The sequence below is a fragment of the Opisthocomus hoazin genome, chromosome W (assembly GCF_030867145.1).
Source record: "Opisthocomus hoazin isolate bOpiHoa1 chromosome W, bOpiHoa1.hap1, whole genome shotgun sequence".
NCBI classification, from domain to species: domain Eukaryota; kingdom Metazoa; phylum Chordata; class Aves; order Opisthocomiformes; family Opisthocomidae; genus Opisthocomus; species Opisthocomus hoazin.
In genome coordinates this window covers 20052643-20069678 of record NC_134453.1, presented here as the reverse complement: position 1 = coordinate 20069678, position 17036 = coordinate 20052643, and the positions used below count along the sequence as shown (strand labels likewise).

Sequence of the window (17036 nt, the reverse complement as noted above, 5' to 3'; positions counted from 1 at the left end):
TAAGGTCTGTAATACTGTTCACCAGAGCTCGCGGACGGCTTTTATCTCCTTTTCTTCCTTTTCCTCCCCGGTTATTGTCCTTTCCCACATCGTGTCTCCTAACTCTTGCCATTCTGAGACGGAAAACAGTAGCGGGGTATCCGCAAAGTGACCCCATCGTTGCCCCAGTTTAATCAACTTCATGAGTTGCTTTGCCGTTGCGTCTATTCCTCTCTTAGAGAGAATACCGACGAGCAACGTTGCTGCAGCATCCACCTCCATGCCTGCGACCACGGCCTCCACGTTAAAATTTAGCTGCGCCAGGCAGCCCCAGTGTGGCTCGAAAATCCATGGGAGTCGGCCGTCCGTACCTGCCCTGCACGTTCGCACCCAGGCAGGACCCTCCCAGCCATTGTTCCCACGCCCCCTCTCTAGCTGCTCACCGCAGACTGAGGGACTCCTGCAGGGAAACCGTCCATCCACTGCTACCAAATGTAGGCGTGGGTTACGGATCCGTTGTAACCATGTGACCCCAATATGAGTATGATCGTTCACCTTTATTAGTCAGCAAAACCAAGGTTTATATAGCAAAACTATTACAGCATCTGAATGGTTAAAACCCCAATCCATATATAGGCAAAACTACTGCAACTCGTTGTGATTGGTGCAGAGCTGCATCTCGATGTGAAAGCAGTACTGTGGCAGGAAACGACAACGTGGCAGGAAGGAAGTGACAGCGTGGCAGGAAACGGTGACGTTCCCCCTGCTCCAGTGTCCCGAGCTCGTCGGTCTGCCTTCCCAGCAGGGTTCCGTGTCAGCCGGAAAAAAAAGGCAAGATGATATATATTTATCGTACAGGGACTTTTCACAAGGGTGTGTAGTGACAGGACAAGGGGGAATGGCTCTAAACTAAAAGAGGGCAGATTTAGATTAGATATTAGGAAGCAATTCTTCCCCATGAGGGTGGTGAGGCCCTGGCCCAGGTTGCCCAGAGCAGCTGTGGCTGCCCCCTCCCTGGCAGTGTTCAAGGCCGGGTTGGATGGAGCTCTGAGCACCCTGGTCTGGTGGAAGATGTCCCTGCTGATGGCAGGGGGGTTGGAACCAGATGATCTTTCAGGTCCATTCCAACCCTTACCATGCTATGATGCTATGATTTGGGCAGTGAATTAACCCTTATCTTGTCCTGCTCCATCACAATTGCTTGGTTCTTGCCTGGTTAAACGGAGATGGAGAGATGCTAAGTTTTGCCATGGTAAAGCTGACCCTTGTTGTTTCCTGAATACTGGACTTGAGCATAAGTCTGGATTTGACCTCTTGAGCGGTGACAAGAATGAGCTCTGAAGTTCTCCAGCAAGGAATATGACTTGTCGTGGAGTTGGAATACGTCTTGTCGTGGAAACTGAGCTGCATATGTTAAACAAGTAAAGGAACAGAAAGATGAAAATTATCTTGTGTTTTATGCAAAGGAGTCCGGAAAAAAAATTAGTTCTCCCTTGCCTCTTTGCATTATTTTTTCCTTTTTTTTTTAGGATGTTAGGCAGATGGTTTTAGATGGAGACTTGCCCAGGAGCCGCTCAATCATGTTCCTGATGTCTCACTTAGGAAACAGGTTCTTTTTGAATTGAGTGCCTGCAGTCAAGAGTCAGCAGGAGCAGCGTGTGAAACCTGCTAAGTGATATAAAACTGTAACTGCTCTGGGAAAGTCAGTTGTTGGATGCTGTGAGCTGTCTAGCAACATTGCAGGTGAGTTCTGCTAACGGCAGTCTGGATTTCTTCTTCTCCTTTCCCCATCTATGTCAGGATGATGTTATTCTGAGGGTACTGCTTCAAAAGCAATAGGTACCGTCGATACCTTGATGAGAGCTATTTAAAAGTAGTACTGGAATCCGAGAAATAAAGATTGGTGGTAAAATGAAAAATCACGGAATGGTTTGGGTTGGAAGGGACCTTCAAAGGTCATCTAGTCCAATGCCCCTGCAGCGAGCAAAATGTGAGTGCTCTCATCTGTGATAGGATCATCTAAGGCACAGAAAAAAGACAGCCATGAGCAAGCGTTGGTATCATCTTTGTAAACAGAAGAGGGGAACTGAGGCATGGCGTGGACGACCATGGTTTTTGCAGTTTTCTAAAATTGGGACCATCTGCGTCGCCTGCTTATCTCGTAGTTCGTGGTCGGAACAGATGGGCATTGCAGCAGGAGAAGAATGAGGGTATGTTACAAAGTTTTATTACCACTTCTTTCAGTAACTGACTGCCACCTTTTTCCAAGTCAGGTCTTCACGTTGTGTTCGAAGTGTAGCGGAGCCCGTTTGCATGGAATACCGGAAAACTTGCCTATAGGAGAAGCCCTTGGATAAAATTTGCACTTATGCATGCCTTGCAAATGTGCATTTATAAATTATGACTACTTCATGGCTGTTATAGTTAGGCTGCGGCCGGAAACAAAAGCGCCACGCGGCCGCCCCTCCCCCCGCCGCGGTGCGGAGGAGAATGGAAAGAAACAGGCAGAAACCAGTGGGTCGGGATAAGGACAGTTTAACAGAACAGCAAACAAAGGGAACAGCAACAACAACGGTACACATAAGGGGAAAACACAACACAAACCGCACAACCCACAGAGCCGCTCTCCCGGACCGGACCAGCGGCGCGCATTCCCGAGCCGCGAGTGAGTTCCCGCCGCCCCGCTCCCCCCCCCCCCCCCCCCCCCACCGGAACCCAGCATGGCGGCACATGGTATGGAATATCCTGTTCTGTTTGGCCAGGTGGGGTCAGCCTGCCCGGCTGTGCCCCTTCCTGGATTCTGGTGAAAATTAACCCTGTCCTGGCCAAACCCAGGACATTATCCACCCCTTATTCCATACCATCTACGTCATGCCCAGGTCCCCCATTGTCCAGTTGATCACCACCACTTCTCCTGTCTCCAGATATCATTGCCTTCGTCTAAGAATCATCACTCTAGAGTGTCCGTTGAGTTCATTTAATCCATGACTTCGGGCTCCATCTGTCGTAATGGTCTTCCCTGGCAGGAGAGGTGATGTGTGGTGATGGGCGGTCACTTGCTGCATCCGGACCTCACGGCTGATGTACCTGGTGCGGCCCGTGCCCACAGTCTGCAGGTTGGAGATGTCGATCTCGATGAAGTTGCTGGGTGCCAGTTGTTGAAAACCAGGTCCAGTTCCATCATCGCTGTGCTCTGCTAGGTTTTCATCAAAAAGTCCATCCTTCTTTAATCTGGACGATTCTTACTATGCTACTACTGGTACAACATATAACAATTATAACAGTGATAACAGACAGTGACAGGGTTATTTAACAATTAACTTTATACAATTTATTTATTTATGGACCATTCTCGCCCAAAATCAAATCCCCATGAGGTACACACTGGACTTCCCCATCCTTCCGCATTACCCACCAGGTACACCCCGGTCCTTGAGCAAAAGCAATCCCGCGGACGGGCTTGCCTTTGCCCGAGGCAGGACTAACCCAGACTGCCTTCCCTAACAAGTTCCACATGTGCACTACGGGGACTTTATCTTCATATTTTCTTTACAGTTGCCTCTAGTGCCTTTTGTGTTATGCATATTATACACGGAACCAATATAATCACTGCTTCCTCTACATCTCCCCCTTTTTTATTTAATGAATTTAAAGCAAGCTCTACATTGACACACCTAAGCATCACTATTGGCATTATGGTCCAGTAACAGCCTCGCTACAGTGCAACACTCAAAATGAACACAAATGCTAATAAAAAGATATATAGATGTGAAGTGCATACCATAACCTGTATTCATATTAATCACCTAGGCTAAAATCAATGTATCTAAGGGTATAACTCATTAACTATATACAATATCTGCAGAACTCACCAAACCAAAGATGCAAAGGCAGTTACTTAGTCCAGACAAATCCGTTAGATCACAGAAACCAAATAAATCCATCAGAACACAGAAATACAAACACTATGACAACAAACACATAAAACCACACATTATAGTCGCGACCGCACACGCACAAGCACACCAAGTTTTCAAGTTAAATCCAAATATTGCAAAGACTTATGATTTTTTTTTTTTTTTTTTTTTTTTTTTTGGCAATGCAAAGACTTATGAACAGGCAAGAACTTACAATAACATTTAACATTTAACAGACAAATTCCCAAGCCTCAGTTTCAGGAAGAGTACTCTCTTTTCAATTATGTTTTAGGAAGGGCACTTTCACTTCTCCCCAGGGATACAGCCAAATGTTGTGAAGCTTTCACTATGACTAGCAGGCAGGCAACAAGAAACAACACTGGAAGAATGCCTTTGTCTTATTAATGGTTCGTGCTCAGAACTTTTTGGTCCAGGGATCAGAGGTTCTCCCCGAGAATCCCTCGGTGCCGGCTGGAGGTCCTGCGATCCCTCGGACCACTGATGTTCAAGAGCAGCGTCCTACCTGGCTACCCAAAATCTATTCCCAGAAAGGAGCAAAATAATTCACTCTCCAAAACTTAACTCCGGAACCCCAGAAAGCAGGCACTCTTGAGAACTCATTAGCATACATTAATATCATAATCAGCTAGAACAGTTTGCAGCGATAAGGATACAAGGAATTCTACTGCAGTAATTGAATTATACACAGTTTTTCCAACCAAGTCCTTGAATGTCAGGAAAATGGTTCTTGCCGCGCCGCTTCTGGGTTAGGCAAAGCCGGGCTGTGACAGCGCGCTGGGATCGGGGCGGAGGGGAGGCCGGGCCATGCCACCAGTTGCCCGGGGGGGGCCGTGTGCCCCACCAGGTGTGAGGTTCGCTGACCCATCTGGTGTGGTGGCTGCTGGTGCTGGGGGCTTGTGCTGTGTCTGAGGGACTGTGCGGTTTTGTGCTGGAATTCACCCTGCTTTCATCTCAGGTCGGGTACACCAGTTGCTGTAGAGGGACCCTGTTGTATACTTTCGGGGTGCCTGGTTTCGCGTCCCGCTTCCCATTTCTCTGGATTTAAAGGATTGTCAGGTTCTGGCGGATTTACCTCCCGCATTTCTCATGTTGGGTTAGGAGTTTCATCATATGTAGGGTTAAATTTCAAAAGACTGCAGCTCTGTCCTTGCTTTTGAGATAACGGTGGAGGAGTAGCAGCTGCTTGTAAGATAGTTTCTGCAGATTTTAGAGGATTTAAAGCTGTATGCACTGATTTCCAAGTAATGATTTCCTCAGGGATTTTAAACTGCAAGACTTTGTTCTTTCAAAATTCTCTGTAAAATCTTTTAATGGAGCTTTTGTTCCTTTCAGCTGATCATGCTTTTGACAGCTCAAAAAACATGGGCTAATAATTGCTTCTCTTTGTTGCCGACCTGCACAGAGTCCCCGATTCTCTGCCACACAGCCAAGTCAAACAACCGATCTGTCATTGCTGTCAGCTTTCGTACCACAATAATAGTCCCGATATCTCTCTTTCAGTTAACTTAACGTTGGCTCAATCCGCCAATTCCGGCAGGCTTTTCTGCGCCGCCTTTTCCAACACTGATACAGTGGAACCCATACTGCCGAAATTCACGCCCCCCCAGCATGCCGCGGATCCGCTCCTGCCTCTCTCGGGCAGCCCGGCTTACCTCGCTGGCTGGCAGTCCCCTGCCTTCTTCGGCTGCGGTATCACATCGGGGTCACCACAATGCCAAGTTTCAGCATCCGTGCAGGGACAGGAACGACTCTCACGCATTGATGCAATGCACAGTTGATTCCATTTATTGCTCCGCTTGCGTGATTATATACATTTTTCATATCTGTACACACGATCACGCCTATTTGAATAGGCTACAGACCCCTTCCTTCACCAGGATGGTATTCCGGGTGGTGGCATGGGGCACAGGGTAGGTTTCCAGCCATCTGGTGGTGGCCTCCACCATTGTGAGCACATAGCGCTTGCCTTGGAGGGTTTGTGGCAGTGTGATGTAGCAATCTGCCAAGCCTCCCCGTATTTATATTTTAGCCATCGTCCTCCATACCACTGAGGCTTTACCCGCTTGGCTTGCTTGATTGCAGCGCATGTTTCACATTCATGGATAACCTGTTGTCCCGATCCGATATCGGGGAGGTTTCGATTCAATCCCAGGAGACGAGATTAAGATGCAAACACAGTCATATGCCGTGCAAACTTGTAAACTTTATTTTCGGTGAACTGGGAATCGGAGGTCTGGCGGGGACGGCAGCGGGGGGGGGGCGGAGAAGATGAGACAGGAAAAAAAAAAGGGTAAAGTCGGAAAAACCCCAGTGGGCGAGGAAAAGAAGTGTGTGGGGGGGAGAGGATCAGTTACCACCACCACGGATTTGACGATGTCCAGCGATGTCCAGTCGGCTCAGTCTCTGTGCAGGCGTGGAGCCCCGGCGAGAGTAGAGCCCAGCAGCCAGGCGGCGAGGAGGCGAGCAAGAGGGCGGCGAGGAGAGCAAGAGGGCGGCGAGGAGCATGTGCTGCCCTTTTATAGGGGCATTTGCGCATGCGCAGAGCATGTCTGCATACGTGCAGTTCCTGCCATGCGTGCTGCACGCTTAGACAAGTCCGTTTTTGCCTGTCCACGGGCTACTCTGTGCGCAAGCGCTTTCCTGCAGGTCGTTGTGGCGGCTTCCTTCCAGAGGCCAGCAAGAGATGGCAATAGTGATGTTGAGACAAAACCAGTTTGTAGCGGTCTTCTACACCACCCCATGGCTCGACATTGCTGCCTTTGCAGTGGTGTGGGAGGTGGTGGTGGTCTAGAGATACAGAACAAGAGGGAACGAGAAATGAGAGAGAGAGAGAAAGAAAAAGAGAAAGAGAGGAAGATGGAGAGAGAGAGAGAGAGAAAAAAAAAAAAGGGGGGTAGAAACCAGGATAGAAGGGATAGGTGACACGGCAGGGGAAGGAGGGACCAAAAAAAAGAAAAAGGGGTATGGCACAGAAATGCACAATCGTAGGCAGGTTGAAACATTACACAATGTAAACACTGTCTCTTCGAACACTGCTAAGTTTAACAATGTCTTACTGAACAAAAGTTTGAGGAATCAGGTAAGTATGAGGTAGTCTTTTCATGATAACAAACACAGAAAATCAGGGTGGGTGTGACATGGATATAGGTATGCAATTCTTCCCTTTGACAGTCTGTGAGTTCTATAGGGTCTAAATGATGGGTACAGTGGTCGGTTTTGGTTGACGAATGACATGGATCTGTCTTACGCCGTCAGGTGATGTGATGGGTATGAATTGCATATTGGATACCACATGTCGGATTAACTGAACAAAACAGGGAACAATACATGGTAAAAACATTAAAGCAGCAACCGCGCATAACAAAAATAGTAGTAATTGTTTTACCCATCGTGTCCCTGGCAACCAGGACCACAAATCACCAGTCCAACCATTCCATGTTTGTACTGGAACGTGAGTGATTCTCCTAATATCTTTAGTCAGTTGGAGGACCACTTCACCCACGTCATCGATCTCCAAGCAACAGTTAGAAATATTTAGTTTCCCACACACCCCCCCCTCTTCAGCTAACAGGTAATCCAGGACCATGCGATGTTGAAGGATTGCTGTGCGCATCTGTTGAGACTGTCGAGTTAAAAGGTCTAAGGCATCTGCAGTTTTATTAGTGATGATTTCCAGGGCTGCTTGCAATTGAATTATCTGATTTAGATTATAAATTGGTTCCCTTGCCCCTGATGTTGGTTCATTGGGGTTCCAGGTGGCAGGTCCGTAATGCTGAATTATTCTCTCAGGAGGCCACTCATCACTCCCCCATTTTTGCGTTCCACCCAGGTTAACCTCAATAGATCGCGTTTTACGGGCAATCCTTCTATCCCCCAGATCATCATATGGTCTTATCCCCAAATGAGGTCCACCCGTCTCTGGGAGGAGGAAAAACATGGGCCGGATAATCCCTACGTAACAAGTCCCTGCCCATTCTGCCGGTAAACGTTTGTAGGCAGTATGTCCGCAGATCCAATAATGACCCCTTTTTGCCTTAGTGCCATAAGCAAATGGTCCAGCTGTCTCCCTTGGAGACTGAAAATGAGTTGTGTCCTTGTCGCCAAAAGGGCTAAAAAACTCAGTGGGGCTGTCGTTTATGCGGCCAGTGCAGTACCAGGCGCCAGAATCATTTTTCCACTCACACACTTGACTATAGGGGTAATAATTGGACCGTTGGAGGAAGGTTTCATTTTTGCTTGACCAGTATCCCTTAAATCCCCGACCGTGCCCGGCTTCATCAAGCCACATCCATATGTGGACACCTCTATCTTTATCAACTAGCTTATGGGTGAGTGTCCATTTGCACTTGCTTTCCCTAACATGGATCCCTCCCTCCTGGACACGGTTTAAACAATATTGCCCGACAGCCGGAAACTGAATTGGCCATGTTCCGCTATCACCCCAAGTAGCATTTGTGGTCTCACTGTAATTGCTCACAATCTGGGCTGGGGTGAGGGGTGTAGACGTCCATGGCCAGCTCAATAACCCCAGGGGTCCACCACAGACCCAACAGTGACTCAGATTGAAAGTTCGACTTACAGCCTTGGCTAACAACACAAACTCATTGTCCTTAAAGGGATCGTAGGGATCCGTGGGAGGTGGAGGAAGTGGTTTTCCATGGCTTCCATAGATGCATCCCCAAACTAGTATGACCAACAATAACGTGCGCATTCTGATTAAGTCACAATCTGTGTCCATTTTGCTTCCTCCGGGAGGGTGTGTCCGGGTCAGTTGTTCCTTCCTGGAAAGTAAGAACAGAAACAAACTTGCTTCTCGGGTCAGAAGGAAGGAATAATCCACTTAGTGTGAATCTTATGGACCTTCCCACAAGCGTCTCTCGCCTTCCAAATATATTTGTTCCCCGGGGTGTCCAATATCAACGGTACTGCTCCCACAGTGGGGAGTTCAACCAGGACAGGTTGCCCGGGGAAATGGGATGGGTTGTTAGAGTGACCAGAGCCATGCGAGGTGGGCATCATTGTTGGTGCCTGGGGGCAAAACGCTGTAATCTTTGGGCATCCATTTGTTCCCCAGCGGCTATTGACACTGGTCACTGTGTCCCCCACCCGCTCGGCCCATCCCGATTTGTGTGGTTTCAGAAATCGCTTTAATAAACCATTCGTTCTTTCCACGATCCCATTTGCTTGCGGGTAGTATGGTGTGTGGAACACCCATGAAATTCCCTCTTGGGCTGCCCATTCTTGAACTATTTTAGCTGTGAAGTGTGAACCATTGTCTGATTGAATCGATTGTGGTTTAGGGAAGGTCCCAAACCATTCTTTCAGGGCCTTCACAGTATTCTCCCCTGTCGCCTTGGCACATGCCTTGGCCTGTACTAGTCCAGACACTATTTCAACACCCACCAATATGTAACATTTTCCCTCTGATTTTCGAAACGGACCAACGTACTCAACCTGCCAGGCCTCCCACAAACCTTTTCCTTCTCTTAAGTGCAGGGGGTCATTTTCCAGGGGGTGTCTGTCCAAACGGACACGACACTGTTCACAAGAGGATATACATGTTTTGCATTCCTCCCTGGTAACTGGCCACCCTCGAGCTTGCGCCTCACAAAGTAAATCATTTATCCCTGAATGTTTCCGTTTTATATGCAGCCATTCTAATAAATGTTCCCAATTTTCTGTTATTTGGGTGCTCTGCAGAGTTGCTAGTCGAGCTAGTTCGTCCGCTTCAGCATTCCATTGGTTCACTGGGGTGTCACTTTGTTGGTAGGATGCAACCCATGCCACTGCAAACTTCCCACATTTAGCAATTGCAAGAATATCTTGCCATTTTTCCTTTTGCCATATCGGTATCCTGTTAACCTCCCAGTCATTCTGTTCCCAGAATGGCAGCCACTCTGTGCAGCCTTTAAAAACCGCATAGGAGTCAGTATAAATATATACAGGGGAAGCAGCTTGGGCCTCATGCTGGAATACACTCCACACTGCAGTTAGCTCTCCCACCTGCGCGCTGCCCTCCCCTTCAGTAATGATTTGTTCCTTAGTCCCGACCTGAAGTGCCACAGCTCGATACTTCCAAATCTTTCCTTCTCGCTTCGACAAAGCATCTGTAAACCATACATTCTTTAACTGTTCAGAAAATGGGGGAGCTATTTGTATCACAGGAGCAAGCTGGGGCGCATCCTTATCTAGGTCTGCCTCATCCTGTATATTCAACACTTTAGTAGCTCCTTCAGATACAGAAAAGATCTCACAATAATGCTCTATTTGGGCATACCATTTCCGTATGGAGGCTCTTTGAGCCACCCCGTCAGGGGGTGGGGTTCCTGTTAAAACTGCTTTGGTCACTTTAAATGGGCCCCGAAGGATTATGGGCTGCTGTCGGATAGTTCGTTCAGCCTCTCTCAAAGCTAGACTAACTACAAATAGGCCCTTTTCCCAAGTTGTATACCTTTTTTCAGCATCCTTGAAACTACGTGAATAGAATCCGATGGGCCAAATGGGCCCCTCTGGTCCCTTCTGCCACAAATGAATTGAGAGCCCAGTTCGGGCAAACCCCCATTCGATTTGGACTGGGTCCACTGGATGGATAGGTCCCAGGGCTTGGTATGCATTTGCCTCAAACACCAACAGTCGTAACGCCTCATCGTGGACCTGGGTCCACTCCCATTGGGCCTTTTTCCACAGTAAATCATACAAAGGTCTAGCAATAATCGAAAAATCAGGGATATGTTTCCTCCAGAACACAAGTAGTCCTAATGCATGTTGCAGATCTTTCTTTGATTCTGGCATTTTAATTAGGTCAAGGGAGGACAGAGTATCAGGGGGGATACAAGTCATTCCCCCCCTCCACCAGATTCCCAAAAATTTCACTTCACTAGAAGGGGCTTGTATCTTTTCGGGTGGAACCGTCAATCCTATATGTTCTAAATGGGTGATAATGTCCCGCCTCCTTAACTTCCTCTATCTGACTCCCTCCCACAAGCACATCATCTATATACTGATAAATCTTCACCCCCGCTTGTATGGGGACCGCTTCCAATTCCTGTGCTAGAGCATGGTGAGCTAATGTGGGGGAGTGCTTATAGCCCTGGGGAAGCCGTGTGAAAGTGTCCTGCTGTCCTTCCCAGGTGAAAGCAAAACGCTTTTGATCTTCAGGTTGAAGGAGAACCATAAAGAACATGTCCTTAACATCAATAGTTGCCAGAATCGGGTGCTCCTGAATGGTGCTGATGAGCTCGGCAATGTTTGGCACAGCAGCAGTTAACGGTCCCATATTAGCATTCAAACGGCGGTAATCGACCGTTAACCGCCACTTTCCATTAGGTTTTCGCACGGCCAGACCGGGGAATTGTAAGGCGAGTGGGTGGGAACCACCACTTCTTGTTCCCGCAGCTCAGCCGGCACCGGGGCTATGCCTGCCCCAGCTCCCAGCGGCAGCGGGTACGGTTTCACATTCGTTAATTTAGAAGGGGGGAGGGCAGGCGCCGCTTGTAGCAGACGCACCTCCGCGCTGGGGGTTTTAGCCAACTGTCTAATTTGGGGGGCACCGAAGGACCACGAATTTCCCTGGGTATCACGCCACTGTTTACCCTTTAAAACATCCATGCCTAAAAGGTTCATTTGGAAAGGTCCCACAGCTACCATGGTGTCCACGGGGTCTTCCTCCCCCGGTAGCCATAATGTCACCGGAGTCATGGGCACAGTCTGAGTTTTCCCCAAGGCGTTTAAAACTATCAGGCTTTTGGACGGGACCGAAATACCACACCGTTCCGCCTCGACCCGGCTTAGCGCAGTAATTTGTGCTCCAGTGTCAACCAAAAAGGTTACTGGTCTCCTCTTTGGTCCTACCGCCACCGTAATCAATAAATCCCCTTTGTTATTGCAGGTGAGCTGTCTTACAAACATCCACCCTCCGCCTCCCCCCTCACCCTGGGGGAGCGGAGGATTTAGTTTCCCACCATCTTCTCCCTATTTTGCTCCCCCCCCAGATCCACCAAGGGTGGGGCACTAGGACCTGGCTCAGAACCGATTCCTCGCCCTGACCATCTCTGCAAAAGCTGCTCCAGCTTCTTGGTTGGGAGTCCATCCATGAGGTCCCGGGGAATGCCCTTCTGAAGCCCTAACTGCCAGAGTCCCTGCCGATTTAGGGGCTTTTCTTTCCCGGCCAGATCCGGGCTTCTCCCCGAGAAAAACGACTGCCCACTCCCTCGCTCTGCGGCTCGCACAGCTCTGGTTTCAGCCCTTGGATATGGTCGGTTAACAGGTCCGTATTTCCTCCCATAGTTAATCAGCTCTTGGGCTATCTCCCCCCACGTCCACACTTTCCTCCCCGGCCACCGACGGTCGGGGGCCGCCCCCCCCTCCAGGGTAGCCGCGATTCTCTCCTCGCTGGGGGTGTTTTGAATTCTCCCCTGCATCTGGATCCCTATGGGTTTCAGGGAATCGGGAAGCCCCCGTATTAGGGGAGTCATTCTTTCGGGGTCTGCCGGCAGCAGCATCGGGGAGCTCAGATTAGGCTTGAGCTACCGATCATACATCATCTGGAGACAAGCCGCTTTCTGCACACTTTCCAGCAACTGATCTGTTGTGCCCGTTATGGCCAGGGGATCCCCCCTCTCCAGCGGGTTCAACCCCCCCGCCCAGTACGCAGCCCTCTGAGTCAGCGACCACGGGGCTCGGCGATCGCCGGTGGTTAAGAACACGCCCGAGCCCCAGTACCCTTCTGCTTCCCTTTCCGACAACAAGATCCTGTCCCCCCCCGACAGGGACACCCTCCAGACATATTCTGTCTCCGATTCTCTCGCGGTTCTCGCAAAATCTTTTCGCAGCTTTGCCAATTTGGTTGCCGCAAAAGGGATTTCTTTAGTAATAACCTGGGGACGATTATCACCGTCGTCTTCATATACGAATTCCGTTTTAACCAATGGATACATGTGGGGGGGGCTGCCTGCGGTCTCTTTTGCTCCCTTCAAGTCCCCCCTCGGATAGATCGATCGTATCCCTTTCTCTGCCCGCGCTACTTCTGTTTCCGCCAGAGTCTGCGTCCCTCAGGAGCTGATTCCTTAACTCCTCCTTCAATATTACGTTTTGGCACCTCTCCTCCTCCAGCAGCCGCTTACTTTCCCGCAACTGTTCTTGCAGTTTCTACCGCCGCTTGTAGAGAATCTACCACCGCCTCAGCCTGACCAGACCTCTGGTTCCTTTCCTCCACTGCAGCAGCCAAACTCGCTCCCAACACCGCACAGATGATCGCTTTTCCCTTCCCCCTCTTAACTCTGGCTTCTTTTTGCAACACTTTCATTCTGTCTACCACACTCTGTAACCGAAACCAATGGTCCCTCGCCCAGCCTTGCCCCTGGAGCGAGGGATGAGCTCGGTGAGCCTCTAGAAAGTCATACAGCCTCTCTGTTTCCTCAGCCCGCACGGACACACAATCACATGTGTCGGCTGCCTGCTGGGCAGCCATTTTCCTACAAAGGGGATGTCGTCCCGGGAGGGCCACGCTTTGAAATCCGAGCTTCCCCTATACGCTCCCGGGAGGCCAAAACGTAATCTAAAGCACAAAATTCCCACAAAGTTCCTACAAAAAATTCCAACAAAGGGGATATCGTCCTGAGAGGGTCACACCTTAAAGTCCAAGTTTCCCCTATGTGCTCCCAGGAGGCCAAACCGTAAACTAATATACAAAGTTCCCATAAAGTTCCTTCCTACAAAGGGGATATCTTCCTGAGAGGGTCACACCTTAAAGTCCAAGTTTCCCCTATTCACTCCCAGGAGGCCAAACCATACACTAATACACAAGTCCGTGACAAGAGCAGTACAAAAGGAAACCGCCATTCGCACCTTCCTCACACTTCGTTCGCCCTCATTCACAGGCAATCACAGAGAGCACCACAGGAAGGAGGCACAGCACTCTCGTCTCCAGGGATCCTGTCCGTGACGCCAATAAAAATGTCCCGATCCGATATCGGGGAGGTTTTGATTCGATCCCAGGAGACGAGATTAAGACGCAAACGCAGTCATATGCCGTGCAACCTTGTAAACTTTATTTTCGGTGAACCGGGAATCGGAGGTCTGGCGGGGACGGCAGCGGGGGGGGGGCGGAGAAGACGAGACAGGAAAAAAAAAAGGGTAAAGTCAGAAAAACCCCAGTGGGCGAGGAAAAGAAGTGCGGGGGGGGGAGAGGATCAGTTACCACCACCACGGATTCGACGATGTCCAGCGATGTCCAGTCGGCTCAGTCTCTGTGCAGGCGTGGAGCCCCAGCGAGAGTAGGGCCCAGCAGCCAGGCGGTGAGGAGGCGAGCAAGAGGGCGGCGAGGAGCATGTGCTGCCCTTTTATAGGGGCATTTGCGCATGCGCAGAGCATGTCTGCATACGTGCAGTTCCTGCCATGTGTGCTGCCCGCTTAGACAAGTCCGTTTTTGCCCGTCCATGGGCTACTCTGTGCGCAAGCGCTTTCCTGCAGGTCGTTGTGGCGGCTTCCTTCCAGAGGCCAGCAAGAGATGGCAATAGCGATGTCGAGACAAAGCCAGTTTGTAGCGGTCTTCTACACCTGTGCGATGGTGTCCATGGTCAAGTCCACCCCTCGGTCACGAGCCCATCTGTATGTTGGGTCTCTTCCTTGGTGGCCCAAGGTGTCATGGGCCCACCCAGCTATAAACAGTTCACCCTTATGTTGCCAGTCCAGATCCACCTGAGCCACTTCAATCTTGGCAGCCTGATCCACCTGCTGGTTGTTCTGATGTTCTTCAGTGGCCCGACTCTTAGGGACGTGGGCGTCCATGTGATGGACTTTTACAACCAACCATACTCTCACCTACGCCTTTAAAAGCCTTTAAAAGCACTTTTATCAGCTCCAAACGCAAAGCAAAGTAAGACCTATCCTATCCAATACACAGCACGACGACAACAAAGACCTTTGAGAAACGCATCCAACAATTCCTCTCACAGCAAGATTTGCACTCATGACAGAACTATATGTGATTAACCCCAACACCACCTCTGAGCAGCACAAGCTGAGCTCTGCAACAGCTACCGCGGCTTTTCCCAACATTTGTGACAGAAGTATTGCTGGAAAAAATCAGGGCATTATTTAACACAAGGCGCTGGGGGATATTATATTTCCCTTAGTACTGTGTAGGATCCTACCGTTAGTAATACTCAATAGTCAAGGCATAATTACACGTGCATTTTATCAAAACTCTTAGTCAATAGATTCTAAAGTAAAACCCAAGTGGGGAAAAAAAGAATCTTATGAAGCTTATTATAGACAAGGGTAATACTTCCAAAGTACTATCTTTAAAATGCCTTTTTGGGTGTTTTTGTGGTTTTTTAAAAACATTCTTTAACCTTCCAGGCTCTGCAAATTCCACGCACACATGCCCTTTTTTCATTTATCTCCCACCCTCCTTCTCACCTTGACTCTGTCTCTCGAAGCTCTTTCACAGTACAAGAGACATCCGAAACAGCTTCTTCATTAGGATTCATCAAGCTCCCTGCTCCCTCACTTTATTCCTAGCATACCTGAACGCCTCTCTTTCATGAAGTATTTCAGGGAAGATCGCATTTGCCCACACTGAAAGATCTTGGGTGCTTTTTGATGAACCTAACAGATGAACCTCCTAACAGAATTCTTAGCTATTTATGCTTTGAAAATCATGCATACAAAGGCCTATGCAACAAGAGGTACCCCCCAAATATCACTACAGATGAGATATTTTGCAGTGAAAATAAGATACAGCCGCTGAAGACATACTTGGTAGGCTCTGGAAATTCATGTTGGCAGGTAAGCTGATGCGGGTTGAGATACAAAAGTCATTTCTGTACCGTATGCAAACACACAAAAGTTCAGATCATGAAAATAAATTTAAAAAAATTAACAGGTGCCTCTTATCACACACTATACCTAGTACCTGACTTTTTACCAGCATCTTCCTATTTCCTTATAGGGGAGGTTAAAGTAAATCACAGAATCACAGAATAGTAGGAGTTGGAAGGGACCTCTGTGGGTCATGTAGTCCAACCCTCCTGCCGAAGCAGGGTCACCCAGAGAAGGCTGCACAGGACCTTGTCCAGGTGGGTCTTGAATATCTCCAGAGAAGGAGACTCCACCACCTCCCTGGGCAGCCTGTTCCAGTGCTCCGTCACCCTCAGAGGGAAGAAGTTCTTCCTCATGTTCAGCTGGAACTTCCTCTGCCTCAGTTTGTGCCCATTGCCCCTTGTCCTGTCACTGGGCACCACTGAAAAGAGTCTGGCCCTGTCCTCCTGACACCCACCCTTGAGATAATGAGAGGCATTTCTAAAGTCCCCTCTCAGCCTTCTCTTCTACAGGTTGAACAAGCCCAGCTCCCTCAGCCTTTCCTCGTAGGAGAGATGCTCCAGTGCCCTCCTCATCCTCGTAGCCCTCCGCTGGACTCTCTCCAGTAGCTCCTCATCGTTCTTGAACTGGGCAGCCCAGAACTGGACACAGTACTCCAGATGGGGCCTCACTAGGGCAGAGTAGAGGGGGAGGAGAACCTCCCTCGACCTGCTGGCCACACTCCTCCTAATGCACCCCAGGATGCCATTGGCCTTCTTGGCAACCAAGGCAAACTGCTGGCTCATGGTCAACCTGTCATCCACCAGGACACCCAGATCCCTCTCCACAGAGCTGCTCTGCAGCAGGTCAGCCCCAGCCTGTACTGGTGCATGGGGTTGTTCCTCCCCAGGTGCAGGACCCTGCACTTGCCCTTGTTGAACTTCATCAGGTTCGTCTCTGCCCAACTCTCCAGCCTGTCCAGTTCACGCTGAATGGCAGCATAGCCTGCCGGTGTATCCACCACTCCTCCCAATTTTGCGTCATCAGCAAACTTGCTGAGGGTACACTCACTCTTCATGAAGCAATGATTATAATTTAAAGATGGGAAAACCACGGTATAATAGCAGTGCAGTGCTGGCTAAGGTGACAAACATCCCCAGCAACAAGCTGAAGGGCGACAATTTCTGATAAACACCTTCTGTGAAAAGGACAGAAAAATCAGGATCTGGGGAAGAGGGAAAGACTTGAGACATATTTCAGGGAAAAACGGTTGTTATGGTTTGGCTGCGGCTAGCAACAAAAGCGCCACGTGGCCAC

General features: G+C 49.3%; 2 protein-coding genes across 16 annotated transcripts in view; one reads left to right on the top strand and one right to left on the bottom strand.

Annotated features, from left to right (window-relative positions):
- Positions 1–17036, top strand: part of LOC142365682 (dymeclin-like) — a 330096-nt gene that overhangs the window by 83805 nt on the left and 229255 nt on the right. For 2 of the 15 annotated variants that reach the window (XM_075446734.1, XM_075446735.1), the window contains exon 3: positions 1509–1722. The exons of the other annotated variants lie outside the window; for them this stretch is intronic. The gene's annotated coding sequence lies outside the window, so the exon portion shown is untranslated. The remainder of the gene's footprint in view (positions 1–1508; positions 1723–17036) is intronic. 15 annotated transcript variants of the gene reach the window in all.
- Positions 4200–13386, bottom strand: LOC142365457 (uncharacterized). The gene is given in 10 exon segments (XM_075446290.1): positions 4200–4248; positions 5358–5410; positions 8497–8600; positions 8786–9435; positions 10369–10436; positions 11262–11486; positions 11562–11624; positions 11879–12949; positions 12951–13062; positions 13064–13386. Coding segments are annotated over 10 exon segments (2718 nt in total).